This window comes from Macaca nemestrina, chromosome 1 (assembly GCF_043159975.1).
Source record: "Macaca nemestrina isolate mMacNem1 chromosome 1, mMacNem.hap1, whole genome shotgun sequence".
NCBI classification, from domain to species: Eukaryota; Metazoa; Chordata; class Mammalia; order Primates; family Cercopithecidae; genus Macaca; species Macaca nemestrina.
In genome coordinates, this window is record NC_092125.1 from 1,543,927 (window position 1) to 1,555,180 (window position 11,254).

The 11,254-nt window shown below is 38.4% G+C and overlaps 1 protein-coding gene across 5 annotated transcripts in view; it reads right to left on the reverse strand.

Moving 5' to 3' along the window:
- The window catches only part of LOC105474731 (germinal center associated signaling and motility like), a 218,147-nt gene that overhangs the window by 138,842 nt on the left and 68,051 nt on the right, over positions 1-11,254 (reverse strand). For 2 of the 5 annotated variants that reach the window (XR_011609953.1, XM_071073132.1), the window contains exon 7: positions 10,258-11,251. The exons of the other annotated variants lie outside the window; for them this stretch is intronic. Coding sequence is in view for 1 of the 2 variants with exons in the window: in XM_071073132.1 (XP_070929233.1) it covers positions 11,236-11,251 (16 nt within the window). In the remaining variant the exon portion in view is untranslated. Of the gene's footprint in view, positions 1-10,257; positions 11,252-11,254 lie in introns of those variants that run through there. 5 annotated transcript variants of the gene reach the window in all.

Below are 11,254 nucleotides of genomic sequence, written 5' to 3' on the forward strand. Positions count from 1 at the left end.
CAAAGAATCAGTATGTCAGTATGTTCAGTTCTTTGTCCTCCATTTTAAAGGTTAACTTCTTCATAGTTTCAGTAAACAACCTTTTCCACCAGTTTTAATCAGTAGTTCACATCTGTTCCCCTGGTCACCTGCTCTGTCCTGACTCATCCTGGTTACCTGCTTTGACCTGAGTCACCCCGATCACCTGCTCTGACCTAAGTCATCTTTAGTTACCTGTTCTGTAACCATCTTTCCCACCAAACCGCTCCCCCTGCCACTCTGTCTCATACCCCTGCTTGCTTTAAAATAGCCAATTGGAATTAGTTTAGACTGTGCAGTCCAACCCTAGCCAATAGGGGAACAACACAGCAGCAGGGGTTACCTGCGTCAGGGATGAGAACCCCTTCCCCTCCCTTGTTCAGGTGCACTCTCGCCATTGCTCCATCCACAAGACGCAGCCTTCTATAGAAGTAAAATTGCCTTGCTGAGAAAATTAAATTTATGTTTGAGTGCTATTTCCTTGCAGCATCGAAAATGTATTTATAACGGAAAGAAATCAATGATTCCGGAGAGAGATTGCAATTCTGGAACAATTCCCTTGAAGTCACAGGAGAGTTGTATGTAGGCCAGAAGTGGGAGAACTGGCTGTCTATAGGAGTATGACAAATGCATCCATCAAAGCAGGTGGAACCAGGAAGTGTGTGTCTGCAGACACTGACAGGAAGACACATGGAGTTGTAGGCATGCCTCAGAGTTTTCTTCTGACTCATTAAATTTCCCTTAAGAATGCATGATATAATAAAATAATAATACTAGAATAGTCAAAAGCATAACAGTTAGCTCACCATCAAACCCAGGATAGAGTGAGGGAAGGAAAGAAAAGAGTATTAATTGCATCATTTCTGAAAAGTTGAATATTTTAATTTCTGGCCGATGCCTCTGAACTAATCATTTTCGTTATTTTTTTAAATTTAGAACTAATGTCCAGCCTAAATTACTTCTCAAATACTGGATCCCTAAAAGGCTAAAAGAAAATAGTTTATGAAGAAAAGGGCAAAGAAGAAAGAACAACAATGGCACATTAAATAATACAAGAAATCCCAGTGACTTGAGAGGCCCAGATGGGAGGGCAGCTTGAGGCCAGGAGTTCGACACCAGCCCTCGCAACATAGCAAGACACTGACTCTACAAAAAAAATTTTAAAATTAGGTGGCCATGGTCCCATGCACCTGTAGTACCAGCTACTCAAGAGACTGAGGCAGAAGTGTCGCTTCACAGGAGTTTGAGGTTGTAGTGAGCTATGATAATGCCACTGCATTTTAGCCTGGGCAACAGAGCGAGACCCTGTCTCTAAAAAAAAAAAAGTAAATTAAAGTAACAAATAAAAGAATAAATAGTAAAATAATGAAAGTAAGGTTAAAGAAGTAAGACAAATCATGTCAGTATAGGCACACAATGATTGCTCATAAGTGATTATAAATATGAGTGAAATAAATACATCAATCACTTAAGGGATGAGTGTTCCAATTAATAGAAAAAGGCATGTCATAAGCTAGGTTAAAAAAAAAACTAAACTCAAATTTATACAGTCTGTTTGAAACAAACAATATAGTCAAAGAAAGAAAGAAAAGAGAACATTTTTAAAAATTAAGTTAGAAAAATTCAATATAATTTTGAGCTAACAAAAGTGGCAAAACAGGGCAATTTTATTGATTAAAGATTGAATCTACAATAAACATATGGATGTACTAAAATGTTATGTCCCAAGCAAGCATCAAATTGTGTAAATCAAAAACTGTTAGGACCAATTGCATAAAAATTAAAGCATGTTTTTTAAAAAGAAACTGAAAGTGGAGAAAATCAAAATATGCCATCCAAAAAGATATCTCTTTTTAAACATAGTTTAAACATTACTTTTAGTTTCAGGGGGTACATATGCAGGTTTGTTACCTGGGTATATTGCATGATGCTGAGGTTTGGTGTATGATTGATCCTGTCACCCAGACACTGAGCACAGTACCCAGCAGTTAGTTTTTCAGTCCTTTCCCTTCTCCCTTTCTCTACCCTCTAGCAGTCCCTGTGTCTGTTGTTCCCGTCTTTATGTTTATGTGTACATATTGTTTAGCTCCCACTTATAAGTAAGAACATGCAGTATTTAGTTTTCTGTGTCTGCATTAATTAAAGGCCTCCAGGTGCATCCATCTTGCTGCAAAGGAACATGACTTCATTATTTTTTATGGCTGCATAGTATTCCATGGTGTATAGGAACCACAGTTTCTTTATCCAGTCTACCATTGTTGGGCACCTACATTAATTCCATGTCTTTGCTATGGTGAATAGTGCTGCAGTGAATATACAAGTGAATGTGTCTTTTTGGTAGAATGATTTCTTTTCCTCTGGATATATACCCAGTAATGGAATTGCTGGGTCAAATGGTAGCTCTGTTTAAGTTCTTTGAGAAATCTCCAAACTGCTTTTCACAATGGCAGAACTAATTGACATTCCCACCAACAGCATTCCCTTTTCTCCACAGCCTCGCCAGCATCTGGTTTTTTGTTTTTATTTTTTTACTTTTTAATAATAGCCATTCTGGTATTCACTGTGGTTTTGATTTGCATTTCTCTGATGATTAGTGATGATGAGCATTTTTTCACATTTGTTGGCTACCTGTGTGTCTTCTTTTGAGAAGTATCTGCTCATGTCCTTTGCCCATTTTTATATGGGGTTATTTGTTTTTTGCTTATTGAGTTAAATTTCTTGTAGATTCTGGATATTACACCTTTGTTAGATGCAGCGTTTGTGAATATTTTCTCCCATTTTATAGGTTGTCTGTTTTCTCTGTTGATTGTTCCTTTTGCTTTACAGAAGCTCTTTAATTTAATTAGGTAATTTTTGTTTTTGTTGCAATTGCTTTGGAGGACTGAGTCATCAATTCCTTTCCAAGGCTAGTGTCCAGAATAATATTCCCTAGGTTTTCTTGTAGGATTCTTACAGTTTGGCATCTTCCATGTAAATATTTAATTCATCTTGAGTTAATTTTTTGTATATGGTGAAAGGTAGGAGTCCAGTTTTATTCTTCTACACATGGCTAGTCAGCTATCCCAGCACTGTTTATAAAATAGGGAGTCCTTTTTTCATTGCTTACAAAAATATATCTCTTTAACATAAAAATTATTTTGAACTGAGTGCACCTGGGAGGAAGCAAATAAAGAAAACGTTACCCGCCTTTCCTCAATTTGCCTAAAAGTGGAAGACAGATGTACAAAGACAATTGTGTCCTCCTCCCCCCACCAAGAAAGACAAAAGTTACCGCTGAGGATAACTTTAGATGTTAACAGCCAGGAGATGGCACCAAAGGAATCTACAGAACAACCCCTCCCAACTAGCCTTTATCTGCCATTTATTAGCCTTCCCACAATGTGCTGTCCCCAGAAACTTTTCCTTTGTCTTGTCCTTTTCCTTTGTCTTGTCCTTTTCCTTTGTCTTGTCCTTTTCCTTTGTCTTGTCCTTTTCCTTTGTCTTGTCATCCTCTAAAAATTTACCATTCTTTTTTGAAGCTGCTCCATAAGCTGGAGGCCTAGATCTAGGAATTACTCATTCCCTGAGCATCTCTCGTGTATACTGCAGTATACATTTTAATAAACTTGTTCATGTTTCTCTTGTGAATCTTTATTTTGTTACCAGAGTCAGTCCCACCAATAAACCTAAGAAAGGTAGGTAAAAATAACTTCTCCCCTACAAAAGCAAATTTTCAACTGTATTTCAAATATTAAACACAAATTTTAAAATGTGGGAAATATTTGTGAGACAAAAAGCAAAGATTTAATAACCATGGCAATTTTAAATATCAGTAAGAGACAAATAAAAACCTGTATTGTAAATATATATGTGACAGATATAGAAAAAAGAAGAAATACAAATAGGTCAAAAATACGAAAAGGCAAGTAATTTTTAGACAACTAAGATATGTCCCTTCTAGGCCAGTTTCGCTGAGGCTTTTAATCATAAAAGGATGCTGGATTTTGTCAAATGCTTTTTCTGTGTCTGTTGAGATAATCATGTGATTTTTGTCTTTAATTCTGTTTATGTGGCGTATCACATTTATTTACTTACATATGTTAAACCATTCCTGCTTCCCTAGTATGAAACTCACTTGATTGTGGTGGATTCTCTTTTTGATATGTTGTTGGATTGTGTTTGTTAGTATTTTTTTCAGGATTTTTGTATCTATGTTCATTGGGGATGTTGGTCTGTAGTTTTCTTTTTTTGTTATGTCCTTGCCTGGTTTTAGAATTAGGGTGATACTGGCTTCATAGGATGATTTAGGGAGGATTCCCTTTTTCTCTATCTTGTGGAACAGTGTCAATGGGATTGGTACCAATTCTTCTTTGAATGTCTGATAGAATTTAGCTGTGAATTCGTCTGGTCTTGGAAGTTTTTTTGTCAACCATTTTTAAATTACCGTTTCGATCTTGCTGTTTGTTACTGGTCTATTCCAAGATTCTATTTCTTCCTGGTTTAATCTGGGAGGGCTGTATATTTCAAGGAATTTACCCATCTCCTCTAGGTTTTCTAGTTTATATGAGTAAAGATGTTCATAGTAGCCTTGAAAAATCTTTGTATTTCTGTGGTATCAGTTGTAATATCTCCCGTTTCATTTCTAATTGAACTTAATTGGAGCTTCTCTCTTCTTTTCTTGGTTAATCTTACTAATGGTCTATCAGTTTTATTTATCCTTTCAAAGAACCAGATTTTTGTCTCATTTATCTTTTGTATTTTTCTTTTTTTGTTTCAATTTCATTTAGTTCCGCTGGCATCTTCTATTTTCTTTTATTCTGCTGAGTTTGAGTTTGGGTTGTTTTCGTTTCTCCAGTTCTGTGAGGTGTGACCTTAGATTGTCTATATGTGCTCTTTCAGACTTTTTGATGTAGGCATTTAATGCACTGAACTTTCCTCTTAGCACTGCTGTTGCCATATCCCAGACGTTTTGATAGGTTGTGTCACTACTATCATTCGGTTCAAATAATTTTTTAAATTTCCATCTTGACTGCATTGTTGACCCAGTGATCATTCAGGAGCAGGTTACTTAATTTTTATATATTTGCATGGTTTTCAGAGCTCCTTTTGGAGTTTATTTCCAGTTTTAGTCCACTGTGGTCTCAGAGAGTACTTGATATAATTTTGAATTTCTTAAATATACTGAGACTTCTTTTGTGGCCCATCATATGGTCTATCTTGGAGAATGTTCCATGTGCTGATGAATAGAATATATATTCTGCAGTTGCTGGATAGAATGTTCTGTAAATATCTATTAAGTCCATTTGTTGTAGGGTATAGCTTAAGTCCATTGTTTCTTTGTTGACATTCTATCTTTATGACCTGTCTATTGCTGTCAGTGGAGTGTTGAAGTCCCCCACTATTATTGTGTTGCCATGTATCTCATTTCTTAGGTCTAGTAACTTTTTTAAATAAATTTTGGAGTTCCACCGTTAGGGGCATATATATTTAGAACTGTGAAATTTTCCTGTTGGACAAGTCCTTTTATCATTATATCATTATATAATGTCCTTCTTTGTCTTTTCCCTTTTTTTTTTTTTTTTTTTGAGACAGAGTCTCTGTTGCCAAGGCTGGAGGGCAGTGGCATGATCTCAGCTCACTGCAACCTCCACCTCCTGGGTTCAAGTGATTCTTCTGCCTCAGCCTGCTGAGTAGCTGGGACTACAGGCACCCACCACCACACCCAGCTAATTTTTTTGTATTTTTGGTAGAGACAGTGTTTCACCATGTTGCTTTAAAATTTGTTTTGTATGATATAAGAATAGCTACTCCTGCTTGCTTTTGGTGTACATTTGTGTGAAATATCCCTTTCCACTCCTTTACCTTATGTGGGTTTTTATGTGTTAGATGAGTCTCCTGGAGACAGCAGAACCTTGGTTGTTGAATTCTTATTCATTCTGCCATTCTGTATCTTTTAAGTGGAACTTTTAGGCCATTGACATTCAACGTTAGTATTGAGATGTGAGGTACTCTTCTATTTGTTGTGCTATTTGTTGCCTGAATACCTTTTTTTTTTTCCATTGTGTTGTTGTTTTATAGATCCTGTGAAATTTATGTTTTAAGGAGGTTCTATTTTGGTGTATTTTGAGGATTTGTTTCAAGATTTAGAGCTCCCTCTAGCAATTTTGTAGTGCTGGCTTGGTAGTGGTGAATTCTTTCAGCATTTGTTTGTCTGGAAAAGACTGTATCTTTCCTTCATTTGTGAAGCTTAGTTTCACTGGATACAAAAGTCTTGGCTGATAATTGCATTGTTTAATATGGCTAAAAATATGACTCCAATCTCCAATCCCTCCTAGCTTGTAGGGTTTCTGCTGAGAAATCTGCTGTTAATCTGATAGGTTTTTCTTTTCTTTACTTTTTTTTTTTTTTTAAAAAGACAGAGTCTTGCTCTGTCACCCAGGCTGGAGTGCAGTGGTGCGATCTCAAGCTCACTGCAACCTCTGCCTCCCAGGTTCAAGCAATTCTCCTGCCTCAGCCTCCTGAGTATCTGGGAATACAGGCAGGCACCACCACACCCAGCTATTTTTTGTATTTTTAGTACAGATGAAGTTTCATCATGTTGGTCAGGCTGGTCTCAAACTCCTGACCTTGTGATCCACCCGCCTCAGCCTCCCAAAGTGCTGCGATTACAGGCGTGAGCCACCGCGCCCAGCCAGGTTTTCCTTTAGGTTTTCCATGGATTACCTGATGCTGTTGCCTCACAGCACTTAAGATTCTTTCATCTTGACTTTGGATAATCTGACGACTATGTGCCTAGGTGATGATCTTTTTGTGATGAATTTTTCTGGTGTTCTTTGAGCTTCTTGTACTTGGATGTCTAGATCTCTAGCAAGGCTAGGAAAGTTTTCCTTGATTATTCCCTCAAATATGTTTTCCAAACTCAGATTTCTCTTCTTCCTTGGGAACACCAATTATTCTTAGGTTTGGACACTCAACATAGTCCCAAACTTTTTGGAGGCTTTGTTCATTTTTTTATTCCCTTTTCTTTGTCTTTGACAGATTGAGTTAATTTGAAAGCCTTGTCTTCAAACTCTGAAGTTCTTTCTTCTGCTTGTTTGATTCTATTGCAGAGACTTTCCAGTGCATTTTGCATTTCTCTAAGTATGTCCTTGATTTCCAGAAGTTGTGAGTGTTTTTTATTTATGCTACCTATTTTGCTGAAGAATTTTCCTTTTATATTCTGTATCATGGTATCATGTTTTTGATTTATTTAAGTTGGACTTCACCTTTTTCTGGTGCCTCCTTAATTAGCTTCCGAATTCTGAATCAACCTTTTGAATTCCTTTTCTGGCAATCCAGAGATTTTGTCTTGGTTTGGATCCATTGCTGGTGAGCTGGTATGATGTTTTGGGGTGTGTTAAAGAACCTTGTTTCGTCATATTACCAGAATTGTTTTTCTGCTTCCTTCTCATTTGAGTGACTGTGTCAGAGGGAAGATCTGGGACTCAAGGGCTGCTGTTCAGATTTTGTCCCACAGAGTGCTCCCTTGATGTGGTGTTCTCCCCTTCCCCTAGGAATGAGGCTTCCTGAGAGCCTAACTGCAGTGATTGTTTTTGCTCTTCTGGGTCTATCCACGCAGTGGAGCTACTGGGCCTGGCCTGGTAGTGGGGAATGTCTCCTAAGAGTCCTGTGATGTGATCCATCTTCAGGTCATGCAGCCATGGATACCAGCACGTGCTCTGGTGGAGGTAGCAGGGAAGTGAAGTGAACTCTGTGAGGGTCCTTGGTTGTGTTTTTGCTTCGTGCACTGGTTTTGTGTTGGTTGGCCTCTGACTAGGAGGTGGCACTTTCAAGAGCACGTCAGCTGCAGTCCTATAGGAAGGACACAAGGTTGACCTAGGGACACCTGGTTAAGTATTCAGGTTTCTCAGGCAGTAGGCAGGGCCATTGTACTCCTGAGAGATTATGACCTTTGTTTTAGGCTACCAGGGCAAGTAGAGAAAGATCACTAGGTGGGGTCAGAGATAGGTGTATCTGAGCTCAGCCTCTTCTTGGGCGGGACTTGCTGTGGCTGCTGTGGAGGGTGGGGGTGTGGTTCCCAGTCCAATTGTGTTATATTCCCAGGGGCATTATGGCTGCCTCTGTCGAGTGGTACATGTCACCAGGGAAGATGGGGAAAGCCAGCAGTCACAGGCCTCACCATTCTCCTACACAGCCCACAGTCCTAAAAAGGGTGGTCTCATTTTCACCATGCTCTCCCCCAACAGTACCAAGTCTACTTCTGGCAGCTGGTGACCAAGGCTGAGAACTTGCCCCAGACCACAAACCTCCCTGTTGAGAAAGCAAGCAAACTCACACTTTTGTAGCATCTCAGGAAGCCTGCAGTAGTGTTCCAGTCCTGTCAAAGGGTCTGTGTATTCTCTCAGCTTTCCTGTTGTGTTTCTGTGGTTGTTCTTGGAGCAAAGGTTCACAATACAAATCTTCATATACTGCCTTGCCCATCTGAGTGGAAGCTAAAAGCCAGTCCTGCCTCCTATTCATCATCTTAATCCAGAAGTGATGGGTCTTCTCAATAATTTCAGGGTAGGATTTGTTATCAGAGAAACCAAGCACATGATGAGAGGGTTTGAATTTTAGCTTGACACCTAACCTCTGACCTTTGGGGAGAAGAGAGTTGCTGGAGATTGAGTTCAATCACCAATGGTCAATAATTTAATCAACCATACCTACATAATGAGGGTTCCATAAAAACTCTTGAACAACCATGTTCAGATATTCAGAAAGCTTCCAGGTTAGGACACATGTGGGCTCTGGGAAGGTGATGTTCCCTGAGACAGCATGCAAACCTTGAATTTTAATAATCCTAGAACATATAAAACAATCTTTTTAAAAAATGTGTTCAAAGACTTACACTACCTGACTTATTAAGGTTTACCATAAAACTACTGTAATTAAGACAGTGTGGTATTGATATGAACATTGTGCAATCAATTTTTAATGTAAGAATCAAGGAAAAATTTTCCTTTTACTCTCTGAAGGTTCACTGAAAAATCAACTCAAAAAGACAGATTAATTGGAGAATATCCTTAATTTATTAACTCTTGCATGGGGCAGAATCACGCAGTGATTACCCCACCACACAATGGACTACAGAAAGTACCCTTCTTCTTAGGGGAAAGGGAGATGGAGAAGTATGAATGAATTTAGTCGGGGTAGTAAAGGGGGTAGTAAAGAGGAATTCCATGGGCTCGAAGAACATAAAATAGCCTGGGACAAAGTCTGTGGGGCCGACAGAGAAGACAAAAATCTGTCCAAGTGCACCAACAGACTTTTGTCTCTCTTCCTGCAATATGAGTTCAGTGAATGAAACCTCAGCAAAGGGGCCAGAGGTCATTGTTTTCTTCTCTAGTGGGTCCAGACTTTAGGCACATAAGGTAACTTCAGAGAACAATTGCACCCAGTGCTTTGGGAAAGACAGAGGACTGAGGGATGGTGGGAGGAGGAGTCACAGAGACCTTGAGACTTCTTCTTCATTCAGCATGTCAGCGTGGCTTATTTTGGGTGCTGGTTTCTGAGTCCCAACACCAACAAAGTTATAAAAGCAGTCTAATCTGGAGAGGAAAGTCTCCTCAGCAAATTGCTACTTTTCAAAATGAAAAGTCAAGCATGACACTACTTTCACTATGAACAAAATTAACTGGAGATCTACCATAATTCTAATTGAAAAAGCTAAACCATGAAATTTTTAATAAAACACCTTAGATCAATATGTTCACAACAGGAGAGTATATGATGTTTAGTCAAATAGGACACAGAAAGCAAAACACTAATAAAAATGCTTACAATTATAACTTCATCAACATTATAAATATCTGCTCATCAAAAGATCCATTAACAAAATGAGTAGGTAAATCACAGACTGAGAGAAAATACTAGCAAAATTTACATGTGACAAGGATGTACCAGAGATATATAAAGAAACCCTGCGATACAATAGCAAAATAGGCAACTAATAAAAAACAGATAGATAGGCCGAGGCGGGCGGATCACGAGGTCAGGAGATCGAGACCATCCTGGCTGACACGGTGAAACCCCGTCTCTACTAAGAAATACAAAAAACTAGCAGGGCGAGGTGGCAGGCGCCTGTAGTCCCAGCTACTGGGGAGGCTGAGGCAGGAGAATGGCGTGAACCCGGGAGGCGGAGCTTGCAGTGAGCTGAGATCCAGCCACTGCACTCCAGCCTGGGCGGCAGAGCGAGACTCCGTCTCAAAAAAAAAAAAAAAAAAAACAGATAGATATACATGTACATGAAAAGTAGCCAGTATGACTAGACATCAGGAAAATACAAATGAAAAATACAACATGATACCACCACACGCCCCCCACAAAGAAAAAACTTAAACAAAGCTACCACAAATATTGGCAAGGGTGTTGAGCAATCAAATGTCTCATAATTGTATGCGGGAGGGAAAAAAATGATACAATCACTCTTGCAAAAGGTCTGGGAGTTTCTTATAAAACTAAATATATACCTACTCTCTGACCTAGATAATTCACTACTAGAAATTTACTGAAAAGGAATGACAAATGTGTACATAACAGCTCATGTAAGAAAATATTCATAGTAGGTAGGTTAAGTATCTATAAATAATTGACTAGAAAACTGGCATATTCGTGGAATAAAATAATGTTTTTAAAGAATTAATTCTGATATAGGCAACAAAATGAATATGCATCTCAATAAAAGAAGTTCATGCAAAATAGACTGATTTCATTTATATGTAGTTCTGAAATAAGTCAAATTAATTTATGGTGGATAAATCCAAAGTGTGATTGCCTCTGGGAAGAATCATGAAAAGGAGAATCTATTGGAATTGGTATAATAGAACACTTGGGGTGATTTCAGGTTACAAAGATACATGCATTTGTTAAAACTCAATGAATGTGCTGTAAGATATTTTTAAATTTTATTGAATTTAAATTTCACATCAAAAACACAATTATGAGAACTATAGTTATGGTATGCATAGTGAAGTAGTTAAGACAGGAGCATCCTGATGTCTGTAATTTAATCTGAAACACTTCAAATAACTAAGATGGATTAATGGATGGTTAGTTGACGTATTAGTCAGGGTTCTCCAAAGAACCATTATCTGTTGTCTGTTATCTATCTATCAACTGTCTATTGAGAAATTAAGAAATTGACTCACACAGTTGTAGGGGCTGGTAAGTCTGAATTCCCCAAGGTGGGTCTTCGGTCTAGAAATTCAGACTCCTT